At 38.4% G+C, this 19,662-nt stretch overlaps 1 protein-coding gene across 6 annotated transcripts in view; it reads left to right on the forward strand.

Annotated features, from left to right (window-relative positions):
• LYST (lysosomal trafficking regulator) overlaps window positions 1-19,662 on the forward strand; it is a 174,266-nt gene that overhangs the window by 112,221 nt on the left and 42,383 nt on the right. For 4 of the 6 annotated variants that reach the window (XR_003005492.1, XM_024761468.1, XM_024761471.1 and 1 more), the window contains exons 33-42: window positions 174-250; window positions 392-580; window positions 2,425-2,570; window positions 2,658-2,757; window positions 3,910-3,971; window positions 5,425-5,480; window positions 7,513-7,665; window positions 11,725-11,969; window positions 16,476-16,542; window positions 17,919-18,075. Coding sequence is in view for 5 of the 6 variants with exons in the window: in XM_024761468.1 (XP_024617236.1) it covers window positions 174-250; window positions 392-580; window positions 2,425-2,570; window positions 2,658-2,757; window positions 3,910-3,971; window positions 5,425-5,480; window positions 7,513-7,665; window positions 11,725-11,969; window positions 16,476-16,542; window positions 17,919-18,075 (1,252 nt within the window). In the remaining variant the exon portion in view is untranslated. The remainder of the gene's footprint in view (window positions 1-173; window positions 251-391; window positions 581-2,424; window positions 2,571-2,657; window positions 2,758-3,909; window positions 3,972-5,424; window positions 5,481-7,512; window positions 7,666-11,724; window positions 11,970-16,475; window positions 16,543-17,918; window positions 18,076-19,662) is intronic. The other 2 variants (XM_024761470.1, XM_024761472.1) reach the window with 1 other exon arrangement.

The raw sequence follows: 19,662 nt of genomic DNA on the forward strand, positions 1-19,662 counted from the left end.
GGGGAGTTATAGCATTATTTAAGTGGTTAATGTATTTTAATATTTTGGTCTCGTGGGGACAATATTTTTTTCCTTTGTTAACTTTGTTTTAAATTTAGTTTGTTGAGCTCTGTGCCAGTGTTAAATGGTAAATAATAAGTTTTATATAATATATTATTATCCAAATCTTTTAGGAACAAAAGAAATATGAAACTGAAGAACATGTGAATAAAGCCAACTGGCAGAAAACAGTTAATAATAATCAGCAAAGGTAGGACTTTATGTGTTCTAAAAGCTGTGCCTTTTAGGAACCCATTAGATTTCACATATACTTTTAGTTTTAAAGTATCATGTTTTGATATACTTTTAATGTTCCACATATGCTTAACTTATGGGCATCTTGTTTGTTTAGTCTCTTTCAGCGTCTTGATTCAAGATCAAAGGATATATCTAAAATAGCTGCGGATATCACCCAGGCAGTGTCTCTTTCCCAAGGAATTGAGAGAAAAAAGGTGATCCAGCACATCAGAGGAATGTATAAAGTGGATCTGAGTGCCAGCAGACACTGGCAGGAGCTTATTCAACAACTGACACATGATAGGTAGGCATGAATTTTTATATATTGATGTTATTTTCACTCCAGAGTAAAGATTCGTAACATTATCGCATTAGTTTAAATATTTTTTGTTTACTCATTTGTGATTTATTTCATCTTGAAGAATAATCCTATGAGAATATTTTTTTTTTAATTTTTAGGGAGAGAAAAAATAATGAGAGGGAGAGGCATTAGCTCTTCCAGAGAGAAAAATCTATATATTGGCTTTCATTTTAAAATATGATCTTTGCAAAAGAATAGAGAAATCACTGAAACAGGATAGTTGGGAAATAGACCTTTTTCTAGTTAAGATTTTAATAACAGTTAAAAAGATGCATCACAAATAAGGAAAAGAGGGAAATTAAAGTATTATTCTCTGAATTTGATTAAAGTAACTGATTGGTATTATGACTTTGAGGTACTAAACATTATACACTAATCATTGTGCACTAGAGCAAATTCCAGGTGAACGAAACTCAAAAAGTTTACAAAGTAGAAGAAAATAGGATATTTATCAATGGTGATGGACAGATAACTTTCTTAAGATCAAACACAATTGAAGAAAGTACAAAGAAGAAATTAATGGCTTTGACCTTTCATATTTTCCAGTGTATTTAACAAGCATAGCCACAACAAAACATCAAAGTTTATTTTCAGCAAGTATTTCACAGTTAACACTTTTATGGTTTTAAAAATGCATAAAGATTTGAAAATAAAATATCAAGATCCCAAAAGTTTGAATAAGCAAAAGACATGAATATACTCTTCACATAAGACAAATAGAATTAATAAACAGATGGGAAAATATTGACTATTGCTAGAAGCTGATTTAAAACCTTTAGATACCGTATTTTACCTTTTATGGTACAAAAAAAAATTATTTTTAGGTGCTAATCTCCACAGCAGGAAGAAATGTATCTTAGCCCTTGGTCAGAGGTTTGGTGGCATTGTACACTTTGACATGTGTCAGGAACCCTACAAACATTTTATTTCTAGTTCCAGTTACCCTGTTTTAGTGATTCTGTCCTAAGGAAAATATTCAAAATATGGAAAAGCAATAAGCATAAAGGTTTTCATCTCTGCATTATTTATGTTAGTGAATGAATTGGAAACAACTTAAATATATAATAATAGTAATAGAGTTAAATACGTTATTATGCATCCACTCAATATAACGTTAGCCACTTAAAATGGTAATAATAAAGACTATACTGTGTTCAGTGAAAGAAGGTGGGATATAGAACTGTGTATACATAATCATTTTAACTGCAATTTTAAAAACTGAAAGAAAGTGATCACTACCAGTATTTTGGTATGTTTGGGGTAGTGGGATTAAGGGTAATTTTTTTTTCTCTTATCTATTTCTAAAAATGTATTTAATATGGTTCTATTTCCTTTCATTTGAAATATTAATTTACTTTAAAACATGTTAAGAAATGTGATTACTACAAAAGTGAACTCATTTGTTTCATTAGATAATAGGCAAAATGGGAAATGAAGAAAATTTGGAAAATTGATTTTTTTCTTTAGTTAACTATACTAAGTCTAATATATGGCTAAAGCATACATAGTCATGCTGTGTCTTTTCAAAAATTTAACAGATACAAGAAATTGGTAGCAGAGCTTGCCTTGAGGCAGGGTCAGTGGGACTCTGGAGCAGAGGATACTCTTTTTTTTAATGTTATTCTTTTGTACAATGTGTATGCATATCCTACTCTAATTATATAACTGGTTGGGATTTTTCAATTGAATAGATACAGTTTGATTTATTTATTCGATTTCTAAAATGATTTTTTTTAAACTACAAATACTTCAGGTTGCCACTTAAAATCTTTTCTTTTCACTTGCAGAGCAGTCTGGTATGACCCCATCTACTATCCAACTTCATGGCAGTTGGATCCAACAGAAGGGCCAAATCGAGAGAGAAGGCGCTTACAGAGATGTTACTTAACTATTCCAAATAAGTATCTCCTTAGGGATAGACAAAAATCAGAAGGTGATAGTGGCTTCTTGACTCAACATGTAAATATAGCAGATTAACTATGGGCATTACACAAAGATAATAATGTCCTTTTTTCCTCAGCAGATGTGGTCAAACCACCACTCTCTTACCTATTTGAAGACAAAACTCGTTCTTCTTTCTCTTCTACTGTAAAGGACAAAGCTGCAAGTGAGTCTATAAGGTAAATTTGAATCCATAAGACATTTTCTCTTTTGTTGAAGGTGTTAAAGACTTTGTCTATTGTTGCGCTTATGTAATATTTATTTTAGATAATGCCATGGTTTTGGGAAAGATCCCAAACATGGCTCAAAGAGAAGACAAAGCTGAATGGCCAGAATCCAAAAAGAACAGACATTTTTGTTAGGGAGGATTCATTGGACTTAAGTCATCATGCTCTGGCCCTTGGTTGCATACATATATTTTTGTAGTTGATTTTTCCAACAACTCTGTGAAATAGATAGCGCTGCTGGTGGCATCTCAAGAGGCAATCTAGTGTGTTGATTAAAGGTTCAAATCCTAGTTCCTCCTCTTACTAGCCATCTGATCTTAGCCTCTCTCTGTCTCAGTTTCCTCATCTGTTACATGAGGAAGATAAGTCATAGCACTATTCAGTGGGTCAGTATGGTAACTATTGATAGTATTATCATTATTGTTGTGGTCGAGGTTGTCATGATGCCCATCGTATAGATAAAAAACTGCGAGACTCAAAAACGATAAGTGACTTGACTAAAGGATAAAGGAGGGCTTCCCTGGTGGCGCAGTGGTTGAGAGTCCGCCTGCCGATGCAGGGGACACGGGTTCGTGCCCCGGTCCGGGAGGATCCCACATGCCGCGGAGCGGCTGGGCCCGTGAGCCATGGCCGCTGAGCCTGCGCGTCCGGAGCCTGTGCTCCGCAACGGGAGAGGCCACAACAGTGAGAGGCCCGCGTACTGCAAAAAAAAAAAAAAAGAATAGAGGAACTTTTCTGACTCTGAATCCCCCCTTTTTCCTAGAATGCTAAGCTTCTTTTCTGTGTTTGAAGTATCAGAGCCATGAACCAATGTTTGCTTATTTACTGGAAAATATAAAATATTGAAATCTCTTTTAAATAACGGAATCCCTGTATTCTGCATAAGAGTGTTGGGATTATTCACCTTTTCTAAAAGTTTCTGCTATTTTCTCCTCTATTATAACGTCAATAAATGAGATCTTTTCATGTGGATTTTAACAAGATGTTTTATGCTTTTGAAACTCTAGTCTGCGTTGCTGAAATCTTCTATGATAAAATAAAGCTTTTACTCTCTGAAATTGGTCAAAACATTTAATCATAGTAATTTTAAATATGTTTTGACAGAGTGAATCGAAGATGTATCAGCGTCGCACCATCTAGAGAGACAGCTGGTGAATTGTTGTTAGGTAAGTCACATTTTGCAGATTTTTACACATATTCACCCTGCCTATTTTATTCTTAGATAATTTGAAGCATTGTTTTGACACACTACCATTAAATGAGATGAACTTTCTATAACAAATAAGCTCTTTCTTTAGGTTATTTTGCCTTAACATTGTATATAATGTATATGACTCACGAATGTGAAAAATGACAGTCTTATTCTCTGAAAAGCACATGAACAGCATTTTAATTTTTATAAAATTGAGTTTCTTCATGAGCATACATTTTTATATTTAATCATTCCTTTTATTATATATCAATTTTTATTTTTAAAGTAAAGAATTATTGGTATACTTATAAGCCTACTGTTTTAACAGATACCCCTATGCATATGAAATATATCCACCTTGAGATTGTTCATAATTTATATTCTCTATTGTACTTCTGAGAGAAAGGCCAAGACTGTCGATCCATGGATAGTTACATTTGGTGAGAAACTTTGTCCTCAAGACATGAAGGAATAAGGTTTTATCACTCTAGTCTCTATTCCCTTAAAGAACCAATTTGTACGCTGTGGGCCAGTTGTTCTCAAAGCGCAGTCCCCGAATCAGGAGCGTCAGCATCACATAGGAACTTCTAAGAAATACGCATTCTCAGGCCCCAGCCCAGACCCGCTGAATCTGAAACTCTGTGGGTGGGGCCCAGCGATCTGCATTTTTATGAACCCTGCAGAGATTCTGATGCACCCTCAAATTTGAGAGTCGCTGCAGTTGGCTAAAGCTATAGCCCCGAAGGCCTGACAGGCAGAGTTTCGAGCTTACCAGGGCTGAGCGCCATGGTCCCAAGGATGGAGTTGGTGCCTTTCTCTGAGCCAGCCGTGCCAGTGCTCAAGGTGACCAGCACCCACTGCAGAGCCCCAGGGAAGTTTCTACTGTTTGGATACATGACGTAGGGACATGCATTGACAACAGCCTATCAAGCAGGAAAAATTGGGGAAGTATCTTGTAAGGCCTTTTCTGCCCTATTGAGTGTTTAAGTCAGCAAAATAATTAAGCATTCCTCTTTTGCTAGAAAATTTAGTTGATAACTTGACTTCAGTTAATGTATGACAAAATAAAGCAAAGTAATATGCTAGTAACCTAAGAAGAATACTGGTAATAATTAATAGCCTAAACCTTTTAGCATGAAGTGGCAGACACTGTTAATAAACATTTTACATATATTCTAATTTAATTCCCACAGTAACCCTGTGAAATAGAGTCCTCCCTCTTCTTTTTATAATGAGGCTAAAGTACAAAGAGGTTAAGCAACTTGCCGAAGATCTCATGGATGCTCTTCAAAAATATTTATTGAGTATTAGCTCGTTCTGGGTTCTGGGATTCAAATTCAGTCCAACTGACTCCAGAGGCATGCCTTTAACCATATAAGGTAATAGTGCATATACATTTTTAAACTCATACCGATTATTTTCTGCAGGTAAATGTGGAATGTATTTTGTGGAAGATAACGCTTCTGACACAGTTGAAAGTTCCGTGAGTAGAGGCTTAAGTTTGCATTTGTATGGATCTAGATAAATTCCCAAAATGTATAAATTGAATACAACCAGAGAGCTTGTAGAAAGAACTGTTAGAGTTCATTAATTGTCGCACTCTGTGTAAATTTGTCTGAATTCCAACTTTTTTTTTAAAGATAATTTTAAAAAGAAGACCATGCCATCCCCTCTGGCTCATGGTCTGATTCACAGAGCCCTGAGTATTGAGTCATATTCTAAAGTGCTCCTGTTATTTCTGTGTATGTCCACTCAATTTCTCACTACTGTCCTCAGTAGCAACAAATTCCCTGCCACTCCCAGTTTACTATCATGTACATTTGCCTTCAAAAAGAAAGAAAAATATTGTCTAATTGAATAACTTAAGTAATCCTGATATTCATATAGCTTAGTAGTCATGATTTTTATTCTTCTGGAAATACTGATATCAATCAAAAAATACCAAAACAGACTCAATTCACATTTTTGTACAGAAAAGCATTTTATCCATTTGAATTCATTTACAAGCCATTAAAATATTGTTTTGAGAGCCCTGTAACAGAAGTAAGGCTCTTTGTTTCAGAACTTCTAAAGCTACAAACTGCTAAGGATGTAAGTAAATAAGATTATGTATGGTTTAATGGTGAATACATATTTGATTCAAAGAAATTAATGAGTGAAAACATAAAATTTGGTTGTAAAGCAAATCATGTTTAAAAATAATTAATTTAATATAGCCCCCGAAAATTGAGTAGGCATTATTTCATCATTCATATAGGAATTACTACAATATTTATCCCAGCTAGTAAAAATATAGTTATGTTATTTTTCAAGATGTATCTTTTCAGCAACCAAAGAATTTAATAGTTGATACATGAACCAGCTTTTTTTCTGGATCCAAAAGGTTACGTATTCCACCTTTAAAACTCGAAAAAGACCCTTGCTTTTTAATAGATTGAAGGCTTCTTCTTTTCTCTGTCCTTTTGTAGCATTTTTTCTTACTTCCTGTATGACATTTGCTATCTTGCCTTTTAAAAGTGGGTGCAAATATCTCGTCCCCCCTTTTTATCATACATAGATTTATTTTATGCAGAGCACTTAGCAGAGCACCTTGCCTGTAGATGCTTAATTAATGTTTATTAACTTGAATTCATGTTGAATGTCGAAGCTAAACAGGGAGGATTTTGGTTTTAAGAATGAGAATATTACGTGTTCATTAAAATATTTTATTTTCTTTGTAATATATTTCCTGTCTCTACTTCTAGAAATGGGTTGGGACCCAGTACAGTAGTAAAGCACACATAGAGCAGGCCAAAGTGTCACTTCCTCCTTACAGCTGTTTTTCAAATTTCTCTTTATTTTTGACTCCTGGAGATTTCATTTCCCTTACTTTCTTGCAAGCTCAACTATACATGTAAAAGAATATTTGCTTAGTAAAAGAAATCGGTCTGAAAAGTCTACATACTGTATGATTCCAACCATATGACATTCTGGAAAAAGGAAAACAGTGGAGACAATAAAAAGATCAGTGGCTGCCAGATGGAACAGAAGGGAATTTTAGAGCAGTGAGACTAGTCTGTATGACACTGTAATGGTGGATACATGTCATTAAACATTTGTCAAAACCCATTGAACTATACAACACCAAGATTAAACTATGGACTTTAGTTAAGAATGACCTATTCAATAGTGGCTCATCAGTTGTAGCACATGCAGCACGTGAGAACAAGGTGTTCACAGTAGGGAAACTGAGTGTGGGGAAGCATGGAACGCCATGCTATCTGCTCAATTCTATAAACCTAAAACTGCTCCAAAAAATACAGCCTACTAAAAAAGTTTAAACGAAGTCTATTTAAATTCTTTTCCTTAGATTTTTTAATCCAGCATTTTGAAGGGTTTAGCAGTGGGAGGATTTTCAGAGAATCTTATCTGCCATTTTGCCACAAAAGGAAGACTTTCTATTGCATTTTGATAGTTTTTAACAATCTAAAATTATGTAGAGCAAATTACTTTCATGTTATTTCCTTTGTCTTTAGAGCCTTCAGGGAGAATTGGAACCAGCATCATTTTCCTGGACATATGAAGAAATTAAAGAAGTTCACAAGCGTTGGTGGCAATTGAGAGATAATGCAGTAGAAATCTTTTTAACAAACGGCAGAACACTCCTGTTGGCATTTGATAACACCAAGGTAAATTTGCCTTTATTAATACATATACTTTTTCAAAGCGATCATGGATCAGTGTAACTACACTCATACTGATTAAATGAAGTTTTAACTTATTTAAACTTTGTTTCTGAAATCAAATAAAACTTGCCTTATTTCTTAGTACTGATTAAATACTTAGTTATATTAGGATTACTTTTGTCCTCCAAAACTGTATTAAATTCTCATTCCCCAGAGTGACAGTATCTGTAAAAAGCAAATGAACGAATGTATAACCAACCTGAAAGTAGTTTAACCTTGATAGTAGATTCCATTTTTGACAAACCCTTTTTTGACCGCCACATCCTTTCAGCTACTATGTGTCTGCTAGCCTTTATAGAAAACCTCTTGGAAGAAACTGTGAATAATTGCTGCTTCCAGTTCCTCCCCTCCGGTTCTCTTTGGAAACGCTCCAGTCAGATCTTCATCTCACCACTCCTCCTGTAACTTCTCTGGTTAGCATCACCAGTGACCTCCGTGTTGCTAAACCCTATGGTCATATTTCTTAGTCTTCATCTTACTTGACTCCTCAGCAGCCTTTGACACAGCTGATTATTCTCTCTTTCTTTAAAGAAAGGGAAAAAAAAAAAAAAAAAAAAACCTTCCTCACTGGGCTTCTGCGTTATCACTTTCTTAGTTCTCCTTTTAGCTCACCAGCCGTTCCTCCTCAGTCTTGTTTGCAGATGCTTCCTCTGGGCATCTCGGCGCTCACTCTTCGTTTTATTTTTTATTTTTTAAATTTTTTGGCCGCAGTGCACGGTTCTCAGGATCTTAGTTCCCGGACCAGGGATTGAACATCCAGGAACTGAACCCAAGCCATGGCAGTGAAAGCGCGGAGTCCTACACTGGAACGCTAGGGAATTCCCAGGGCTCACCCTCCAGACCTCTTCTCTTCTCATCCCATCTTGTGACTTTAAATACTATCTGTGTTATAATGACTTACAGATTTATATCACCACCCAAACCTCTTCCCTGGATGCCCACTCAAATATTTAAGTTTCTACTTGGCATCTCCACTTGGAAGTCTAATTGGCATCTCAAATTTTACACGGACAAAACTGAATTTCTAATCTCCCCCGCAAAATCTCTTTGCAGTTTTCCCCATCTCAGTAAATGGTGACTCCAGTGTTTCTGATTGGCCAGGTCAAAAACCTGGGGATTATCCTCGACTCCTCTTATTCTTTCATCTACTACATCTACTCTATCAGTAAGTTCTGTTGGCTCACCCCTCAGAATACATCCAGAATCTGACTGCTTCCACTGCTACCATCCTGGTCCAAGCCACTGTCATCTCTTGCATAAATCATTACCCTAGCCTCCTAACTGGCCTCCCTGCTTCCATACTCCCTCTTCTTTCAGACTGTTCTCAACACAGCAGCTAAAGTGTGTCAGGTCGTGCCATTCCTCTGCTCAAAACCCTCCGACCACTTTCTGTGTCACTCTATTAAAGGCAAAGACCTTACAGTGTTGAATAATCTGGCACTTCCTTATCTCTCTGACCTTATCTTCTTCCATTCTATCCTTCACTGTCTCTAATCCAGCTGTGGAGACCTTGTTTACCTTGACTATAGCAGACACACTGATGCCTCAGGGACTTGGCACTTACTGCTGCCTAGAATGCTGCCTGGAATGCTTTTCCTCTTAGGACTACATTACTGACTCCCTTACTTTTTTCAGGTTCCCTGGTCAAATGTCTTCTTATCAGAGAGACTTCCCTGATTACTCTAAATAAAACAGCAACACCTGCCTCACTGCTACCCCCAAGCATCCCTTATCTCCTTTGCTTTGCTCTATTTTTTTCACAGCACTTAAAAGCATCCAACAGTCTCTCCCCAGTAGACTGTAAGGACTTTGATTTGTTAAGTGCTTCAGCTTTAGCACCTTAAACATGCTGGTATATAGGTGCTCAATAAATATTTGTTGAATGAATAAATGTTTCCTTTTTCTTGCCGAAGTTAGTATGCAAACTGTCATAAATTCTTTTCCACCAACCTTAGCTTCAGCAGTAGGCAACCTTCAGATTTATTTTTTTTTAATTTTTATTGGAGTATAGTTGCTTTACAATGTTGTGTCAGTTTCTGCTGTACAGCAAAGTGAATCAGCTATATGTATACCTATATCCACTCTTTTTTGGATTTCCTTCCATTTAGGTCACCACAGAGCACTGAGTAGGGTTCCCTGTGCTATACTGTAGGTTCTCATTTGTTATCTTTTTCTTTTGCGGTACGCGGGCCTCTCACTGTTGTGGCCTCTCCTGTCGCGGAGCACAGGCTCTGGACGCACAGGCTCAGCGGCCATGGCTCACGGGCCCAGCCGCTCCACGGCATATGGGATCTTCCCAGACCAGGGCACGAACCCGTGTCCCCTGCATCGGCAGGCAGACTCTCAACCACTGCGCCACCAGGGAAGCCCTAGTTATCTATTTTATACATAGTATCAATTGTGTTTATATGTCAATCCCAATCTCCCAATTCATCCCACCCCGACTCTTCCCCCTTGGTATCCGTACGTTTGTTCTCTACGTCTGTGTCTCTATTTCTGCTTTGCAAATAAGATCTTCTATACCAGTTTTTTCAGATTCCACATATATGCATTAATATATTCTCTTGATGGACATGTAGGTTGCTTTCATGTCCTGGCTATTGTAAATAGTGCTGCAGTGAACATTGGGGTGCATATGTCTTTTTGAATTATGGTTTTCTCTGGGTATATGTCCAGTAGTGGGATTGCTGGGTCACATGGTAGTTCTATTTTTAGTTTTTTAGGGAACCTCCATATTATAACCTTCAGATTTAGAATATAAGTTTAGTTTTTGTTTTTGCCTTGAACCGATTCTTTTTTTTTTAATTATCATAAAAATACATAACATAAAAGTTGCCCTTAACCATTTTCAAGCGTACAGTTCAGTTGTGTTAAGTATATTCACACTGTTGTGAAACAGACCTTCAGGTTTAGGTTCTTAAACACCCTGTAATCTTGCCTATTCCATAACCAAGATCATTCTTCTCATTCACTTTTAGTCTCATCTTTGATTATCCACATCTGTGGCTCACCTTCCTATGCGTAAAGCATATACATATTTAAGAGGGGTAATTCAAATTTGTCTTTAGCAAAGTCCTGGCTCGTCTGTTTTTTTCCATTTATTATCAATTATCATTTAATTGCTTTAGAAGAAATCAGAATACCTTTTTTCTGTGACAGAACTTTTGTGCCTCTCTTAAAAAGGAGTTTATATACTAGTTTTCAATCAGTAGTGAAAATCAAGTATTCTGTTTTACATAGGATAGTTTATTTCATTCTCAGGAAATAAATATTATTACCCTCATATTACAGGTATGATAACTGTAACACAAAGAGTTTAAGCAAGAAAAAAGACCCGTTCTGTCTGTCAGAAAACCATGCTCTTTCTGCTGCATCATGTTGCATTTACTTAGGTGAAGACTCTTCATTTTCCTTTATTGATTTTTTTTCTTAGGGTCTGTATATAAGTGACTTTTCTATACAGACTTCTTAGTTTCTTACTGATTTCTCCAGCTGCAAAACATAGTGGTTAAGAGCCACAAGTGAATGAATATAAAAAAAAAAGAAATAGACTCATAGATATGGAGAACAAACTAGTGGTACCAGTGGGGAGAGAGAAGGAGGAGGGGCAAGATAAGGGGAGAGGATTAAGAGGTACAAACTATTATGTACAAAATAAATAAGTTACAGGGGTATATGGTACAGCACAAGGAATGAAACCAACATTTTATAACAACTTTAAAGGGAGTATAATCTATAAAGACATTGAATCACTATGTTGTACACCTGAAACTAATATAATATTGTTAATCAACTACACTTCAATAAATAAATAAATAGCCCAACCTTTGGAGGAAGACGTGGATTTGAATCTCAGTTCCCCACCAGTCAATGTTATTGAGCAAAAAGTATTTTCTTGGAGGACGTGAGATTAGTAACATGCCTGTAATATCATGGATTCTTTGGAGGAAAATGTCAAGCCTAAAAATAAAATCTGGGTTTTTTTCTCTCCTTCCCTTATAGGTTCGTGATGATGTGTACCACAATATACTAACAGATAACCTCCCTAATCTTCTGGAATATGGCAATATCACCGCTCTGACAAATTTATGGTATACTGGACAAATTACTAATTTTGAATATTTGACTCACTTAAACAAACATGCCGGCCGATCCTTTAATGATCTCATGCAGTATCCAGTGTTCCCGTTTATCCTAGCTGACTACGTTAGTGAGACCCTTGACCTCAGCGATCCATCAGTGTACAGGTAACCAAAGGCATCATCACCTTTTGGCTTGGTCAATATGATGTATTTACTTTACTGAAGTTCTTATTGTGAGAATTTTCAAGCATGCACAAAAATAGAATGAATGTATAATGAGCTCCATATGACCATGACCCCAGCTCAGCAATTACCAAGATTTTTGCCAAACTTATGTCATCTTTTTTTTTCTTCTTAAGATGAGCCACACAAATCTTTTATGTCATTCATATGATCTTTAGTACACATCTCTTAAGAAAAAAGTGGGACATTTTCTTTCATAGCCTCAGTGCTGTTATCATATCTAAAATCAACAGTAATTTCATGGTATCATCTAATATCCAGTCCATTTTCAAATGTCCCCTGAGTATATCAGAGGTGTCTTTCTATAGTTGATTTGTTTGAGTCAGGCCCACTGTCACCTTTGGTTGCTTTGTGTCTAAAGACATAACATCTAGAACAGCCCTATTTTTGTGTATGTATTTTTCTCTTTCTTTCTTCCTAACATTGACCTGTTTTTAAAACAAAAATAAGTCATTTATCTTGTAGGATGTCCCCCATTCCACATTAGCATTTAGGTTTTTCCTCTAGCCTCTGTACTTCCTAGAGACTGCAAATTACTTCTAAAGGCTTGCTTAGATTCAGATTCAACATTTTTTGGCAAGAATCCTCTAGAGGAGGTGGTGTGGACTTTATATTGCCCCATATCAGGAGGCCTGTGATATCCCAACTCTAAGGATGCTCAGGCTGGTCCGTGGGTTCAGCCTCCCGTTGAACTTGTTTCTTTCATTGATGATTATTGTTCAAGTCTGTTATTTCACTAGGGGTTACAGAATGGTGATTTCCTATTCTCTCATTTCTTCTGCATTTATTAGTAGAAAACATACAAGATGAGCCCAGGCTATTTTGTTGTGTCAGAGAGCAAGGAAATTACTATAGGCTTGTCAGAAGGACTCGGGAGCCATATTTGCACACACATGTTCATTGCAGCTTTATTCGCAGTGGCCAGGAGGTGGAGGCAGCCCAGGTGTCTGTCTGTGGATCAATGGATGGGGAAAATGAGGTGCATACATACAGAGGAATATTATTCAACCTTAAGAAGGAGGGAAGTCCTGTCACATGATGAGCCCTGGGGACGTTGTGCTAAATGGAATGAGCCAGCCACAGAAGACAAACACTGTGTGATTCCTCTTCATGAGTTGTCTAGGGCAGTCAACTCAGAGAGACAGAGAGTGGAATGATGGGTGTGGGGGACAGGAGAAGAGGGGGGTGGATATAGGGGGTTGTTGCTCAGCAGGTGTAGAGTTTCAGCTTTACAAAATGAAACAGTTTTAGAGACCTATTGCACAACGGTGTTGGTACCGTTAACACCACTGAACTAGGTACTCGAGGATGGTGAGGATGGTAAGTTTTGTGATGTGCGTTTTTTTACCACAGTTACAAAAAAATAAAACACTTAGGAGCCAACTTGAAGTGGCTCTCACTGCCAAAGATAGGACAATCTGGGCATCAGAAACAATAAGGACTACAGTTGCTTGAACACATTTGAATTTAAAAAATACTTAAGTTAACAATGACACTTTTTAAAGGCCCCCAAAACAAAGCAAAACTAAACTCACTGGTCACTGTTTGGGTAGGGCACCAATTCCTGCTTTTGAAATTTGACAACTAAGGAAAAGAATTAAGCTTTTATCCTGCCTTTCCTGAATGAGTTGCCTTTTAGAGTAACCAAATAGCCCTAGTTGATGAGGGAATATTCTGTTTCTTTAGTTTTAAATAACATTCTCTGACTAGGATCAAAAAGTCAAGAAATAACAACCGTTGGCAAGGATACAGAGAAAAGAGACCCTGTGCACTGTTGGTGGGAATGTAAATTGGTGCAGCCACTGTGGAGAACAATATGGAGGTTCCTTAAAAAACTAAAAATAGGGCTTCCCTGGTGGCGCAGTGGTTGGGAGTCCGCCTGTCAATGCAGCAGACACGGGTTCGTGCCCCGGTCCGGGAGGATCCCACATGCCGCGGAAGTTATTTATAGTAGCCAAGATAGGGAAACAACCTAAGTGTCCATCTGTGGATGAATGGATAAATAAAATGTCACACACACACAATGGAACACTATTTATCCATAAAAGAGAATGAAATCTTGTGACAGCATGGATGGACCTTGAGGGCACTGTGCTAAGTGAAACAAGTCAGTCAAAGACAAATAGCATACAAATAAGTTTGATCTCACTTGTATGTGGAATCTAAAAATAAAAACAAAACAAAAACAGAACAAACAGAAAACCTCATTGATACAGAGAACAGATTGGTGGCTGCCAGAAGCATTGGGGGGTGGTGGTGGGATTGTGGCAAAATGGGTGAAGGGAGTCAAAAGGTACAGGCTGCCAGTTATGAAATGAGCCCTGGGATGCAACGCACAGCACGATGACCTTAGCTAATAACACTGCATTACATGTTTGAAAGTTGCTGAGAGAGTAAATCTTAAAAGTTCTCAGCACAACAAAAAAAATCCTGTAACTACGTGTGGTGATGGCTGCTACCTAGACTTACTGTGGTGATCATTTTGTAATCTCGAATATACAAATATCAAATCATTATGTTGGACACCTGAAACTAATATAGTGTTATATGTCCATTACACTTCAATTAAAAACTTATCTATGTAGTTTAAAGAAAAATTGACTGCCAATATACTACTTAGTGTATTAGAATATTTTAATTATACCTGCTAAATAGGCCTAGTTCAGACAGCTTTCAAGAAATCAGATTCAATTTAGTTTTTGTCAATTTAAAAAAGAGCAAATGGCACATTATTTATCTTCTAGACATTTTTATACACTGCTAATGTACATTAAAATTTTTACACTACTGAGGACTTCCCTGGTAGTGCAGTGGTTAAGAATCCACCTGCCAATGCAGGGGACATGGGTTCGAGCCCTGGTCCGGGAAGATCCCACATGCTGTGGAGCAGCTAAGCCCGTGCGCCACAACTACTGAGCCTGCTCTCTAGAGCCCGTGAGGCACAACTACTGAAGCCCGCACGCCTAGAGCCCATGCTCCGCAACAAGAGAAGCCACCACAATAAGAAGCCAGCACACCGGAGAAAAGAGTAGCCCCAGCTCAACGCAACTAGATAAAGCCCGTGTGCGCACAGCAACAGACCCAAGGCAGCCAAAAATAAATAAATAAATTTATATTTTTAAAAAAAGAATGATATTGTAGAAATGTATATTATGGGGGAGGGGGAGATTTTTATTTAAAAAGTAATTATACATACACAAATAAGGAGAGAGCATCTGGAAAGGTATGTACCCTTCCAGATATATTGTGAATGATAGTATTGTGGTTGATTTTTGGTTTATTCTATTCACTCATCAGTAACTTCTGATTTTCCAAACACAACAGTATTACCTGTGTTCAAAAAAACTACTTACACTGTTTAGAAAAAAATTGCATGCATGGCAGGATCTTGAACATGATTTCTCCTGTATTGAGGTGAATTTGTATCTATGCTATAAAACTGTCTTTACTTTTTAACAAAGTTTTTAGGATTATCAAAGTCTCAAAAATGAAATGAATGTGTTTGCTATCACTAATTTTAATATCCCTAGGAAATAATTTTCCCAAAAAATAGATATATCAACCTCTGGCTAAGCAGACCTGGTTTGACTTAACTGAAACTTGGGCAAATCTTGATGTTGAACTAGTTGTGGTGCCAGATGTTGAAACTCCAGGTGGTCCCATCCCGGTGCCCGACCAGATGGTACCTCAGCCGGAGCAGCCTCTGCCCTTCCTCGTTGCGTCTTGTTCTCTTGCTCTTTCATGGGCCTCACACAGATGCTGCTTGACTCTGTAGCTTGTGAAAGGGGAGACTGGCCCTAGAGTTCTCTTCTCTCCCCGATACAGTGTGAACACCAGCACAGACATGCATGCGCATGCACACGTTTGACACTGCACATGGTGTCAGTCACTCTCCCCGAGTTAGACAACAAAATGTTTATGTCAGTGCTCGCACTCCAGATCTCAGGGTGGTCATTTTAAGCATGTGTTGTTTCTTCAGTTTTCACTAACTTAGTAATTACATAACATCTCCTCATGATCATATCTCCTGTCCAAACTGCCCTTCACTCTTCCTTGCTGAGCTGGGTGTAGAATCTGGAAATGGGGGCAGGAACTTCCAGGGCTTGGTGGGAATCAGCTGCCATGGGCAGCATCAGTTATGATTTGGAGGAAGTAGAGGAACCAGAGAAGGGAGGGAGAACAGCAGCTCTTCTTGTGTAGGTTACTCGTTAAGTCAGGAATTCCTAATAATGGTATGCATCTGTTTAGAAAAAGTCTATGTTCATAGGTTATGAAGTCATAATTGTGACTTAACTGCAAAGCAACATGTGTAAGCACTAAACCGAGGGCTGAGTATTTTGTTCACCACTTATTTGTAAACATCTAAGGCAGCTTAAACCTGACAGTATCAGCATACTTTGATGTTTTCCATCATCTCTTCCTTTTTAGAAATCTCTCCAAGCCCATAGCCGTGCAGTACAAAGAAAAAGAAGATCGTTACGTGGACACATACAAGGTAGGTTTAGTTTTTCCTCATGTATTTTGATAAGTAAAAACTGGATTTTTGTTTTACAGACTGTTTTACCTAATTTTAAACGTATAGTATTGATTTTTCTGTTTCCCACTTCCTTGTGCTTTGATTGACAGACAACTGGAAATCACTATGTGATTTTAAATATTCTTCTCTGTCTTAATTCTCTGAAAACATTTTGCCCAGAAAAAGAAATGCACTTACTGTTACATAAATTGGAAGCTCATAATCCATTATAATGTTCAAATATATAAATAATTATATTCCTTATGAAAATCACAAAGATTTCCAGGGACCTACTATTTGTATCCCCTAGTGTTATATATAATAATATCAATATATTTATAATGTACCATAATCCCTTATTATTCATCTCAGCAAATTGTGCACATGTTTATTAACAAAAAATACTGGATTGTAAAGTTTAAAAACAGAAATTAATTACCCATTTCTGTGAAATCAATATTAATGGAATCCTGCTGGAGATTTTTAAAAACCCATTAGTCATATGTTACATTCTTCACAACAGTATCAAGATAGGAGCAGCTGAAGCAGTTTTCTCATATTCACCATGTTATCTTATGTCAAAGTTCCAGAAAGGTCCATCCAAGCATCTTACAACTGTCACTGCTTGATTCTTCTGCAGCTAAAAATGCAGCAGTGCTATGGGAATCAAAGAGAAGTGACTCCAGAAAATTCACTGTCACCTGACTTTGTTATTAGAGACAGACAGAAGCTACAGGAGATGAGAATAGTGACAGATATTAAAAATTTGGTTGAGCTTCTTACTTTATGATGGGAAGACAGGAGTAGTTGAAAAGTCACCACCATCTTCGTTATTTCTGTGTAACTCCACTGCAAAACAGCTATAAAATGTTATATTAAAGAATTCCAATAATATGATACAGGTTTTACATTTCTATTGCAGTTCCTCTGATAGAGAAGCATTTCTCTAAAGAATGTAGCATTACAGCTTGAAACCCTCTTAAGACGAAGACATCTCTAGTGAGAGAGGCAGCTCTTATTTATTGAGCCCTTTTTCAGTTGAGATATATTAGATATATATTATCTAAACTGATATTATCAGTTTAGATTTATGTATTTGTTGGGAGCCAGAGGGCTGGGAGGTGGGGTACAGAACAGGTGGGTTCTCTATGAGCAAATGAGAGGGTAAACGTGCACACAGTGTGTGGTCAGGCCTTAGTCGGGCACCAGACCCACGGACACTCAGGAGGGCTATGGGCAAGCCATGGAGAATGGCATCTAACGGGCAGCAGAGAGGATGGGAAAGAAGACAAGTGAGGTGGCTCCAGCTCTGCCTGGAGCTCACTGTCACGAGTTCTGGTCCCTGTGTCCTTCAGTACCTGGAGGAGGAGTACCGCAAAGGAGCCCGGGAAGACGACCCGATGCCCCCGGTGCAGCCCTACCACTACGGTTCCCACTACTCCAACAGCGGCACCGTGCTCCACTTCCTGGTCAGGATGCCTCCTTTCACAAAGATGTTTTTAGCCTATCAAGGTAAGGGTTGTTTCATAACTACCTCAAAGGTCAGACTGGTCATCGGGTATAAAACACTTGTCTGACGTCCTGAGAACGTACTGAAACTAATCAAACCATAGGAAAAAGAATTCTATATATTCCCGCAACAAAATTCTCTTCAAGAAACCAGCAGTGGTACTAGGAGGATGTGGAATTCGCGTCTCCGCACAACTAGGGCACCTACCAGGCCCCCGTGGGGGACTGCGGACACCTAAGGGGACGGGAGGAACCCCCAGTGACCGGGAAGGACGTGGGGCATGGGGGGAGTGAAGTGGGAGAAGTGGAGGCGGGACGGGACTGGCGCCCCTGAGGGGAAGGGATCCCAGGCCAGAAGGGGGAAATTGGGGAACCATTGGGAGGGCAGAGGATCAAAAGGGAGCGTGGCCAGGTTTCCCCTGCCCACTTGGGCCCCCAGGAACCTGCTGAGATCCCCGGACCTGATCCTCTGCCCACTGAGGCCCCCTCCAGGCGCGCGGGTCCTGAGGGAGTGGGAGGTGGGGAAGGGGGAGCAAAAGTAAAGCCCAGACCTCCAGGACCGGCACCCCTGAAGGGTGGCTGGGGGAGAGGAGGAGTTCCTACACCCAGGAGGACCCACCCACGGTTAGGGGTCCAGTGGCGATGGGGGAGACCCTGGGGGAGATGGTGGGGGAGGGGCACAAAGGAACGAAGGGGAACGGGGGCCAGTGCTTTCCCTGTCCACTTAGGCACCAGGGAACGTGCTGGGCTCCACCGCCTAATCCTCTGCCCTCGGAGCCTCCCTCCTGTCGTGCAGAGCCCAAGCCCCACATCCTAATAAATCTTTTAGTTTTCTAATTTTATTTTATTCTTTATACTGTTATCATTCTCTTTTTTTAGCTTATTCTCCCCCCCTTTTTTTTCTTTTTTCTGTTGTGTTTTTATTTTGCCTTGTTGCAGTTGTTTCAATTATACTTTTATTTTTCCTAATATATTTTTTTATCTTTCTAATTTTATTTTGTTTTTTATTCTTTGATATTGTACTGCTTCTTTCTTTCTTTCTTTTTTTTTTTTTACCGTGCCACAAAGCTTGGGGGATCTTGTTTCCCAGGCCAGAGGTCAGGCCCGAGCTCCTGTGGTGGGAGCTCCGAGTCCAAACCGCTGGACTAACAGACCCCAGGAATATTAATCACAGTGAGACCTCCCAGAGATCCTCATCTCATCACCAAGACCCAGCTCTATCCAACGGCCTGCAAACTCCAGTGCCGGACATCTCAGGCCAAACAACCAGTAAGACAGGAATACAGCACCATCCATCAAAAAAAAGAAAAAGAAACAACAAAAAAATATGTTACAAAGGAGCAAGGTAAAAACCTACAAGACCAAATAAATGAAGACAAAATAGGCAACCTACCTGGAAAAGTATTCAGTATAATGATAGTAAAGATGATCCAAAATCTCAGAAACAGAATAGAGAAAATACAAGAAACATTTAACAAGGATCTAGAAGAACTAAAGGGCAAACAAACAGTGATGAACAACACAATTACTAAAATTAAAAATAACTTTACAAGGAATCAATAGCAGAATAACTGAGGCAGAAGAACGGAT

Source organism: Neophocaena asiaeorientalis, unplaced genomic scaffold, assembly GCF_003031525.2.
Source record: "Neophocaena asiaeorientalis asiaeorientalis breed wild unplaced genomic scaffold, Neophocaena_asiaeorientalis_V1.1 scaffold166, whole genome shotgun sequence".
Taxonomy (NCBI): domain Eukaryota; kingdom Metazoa; phylum Chordata; class Mammalia; order Artiodactyla; family Phocoenidae; genus Neophocaena; species Neophocaena asiaeorientalis.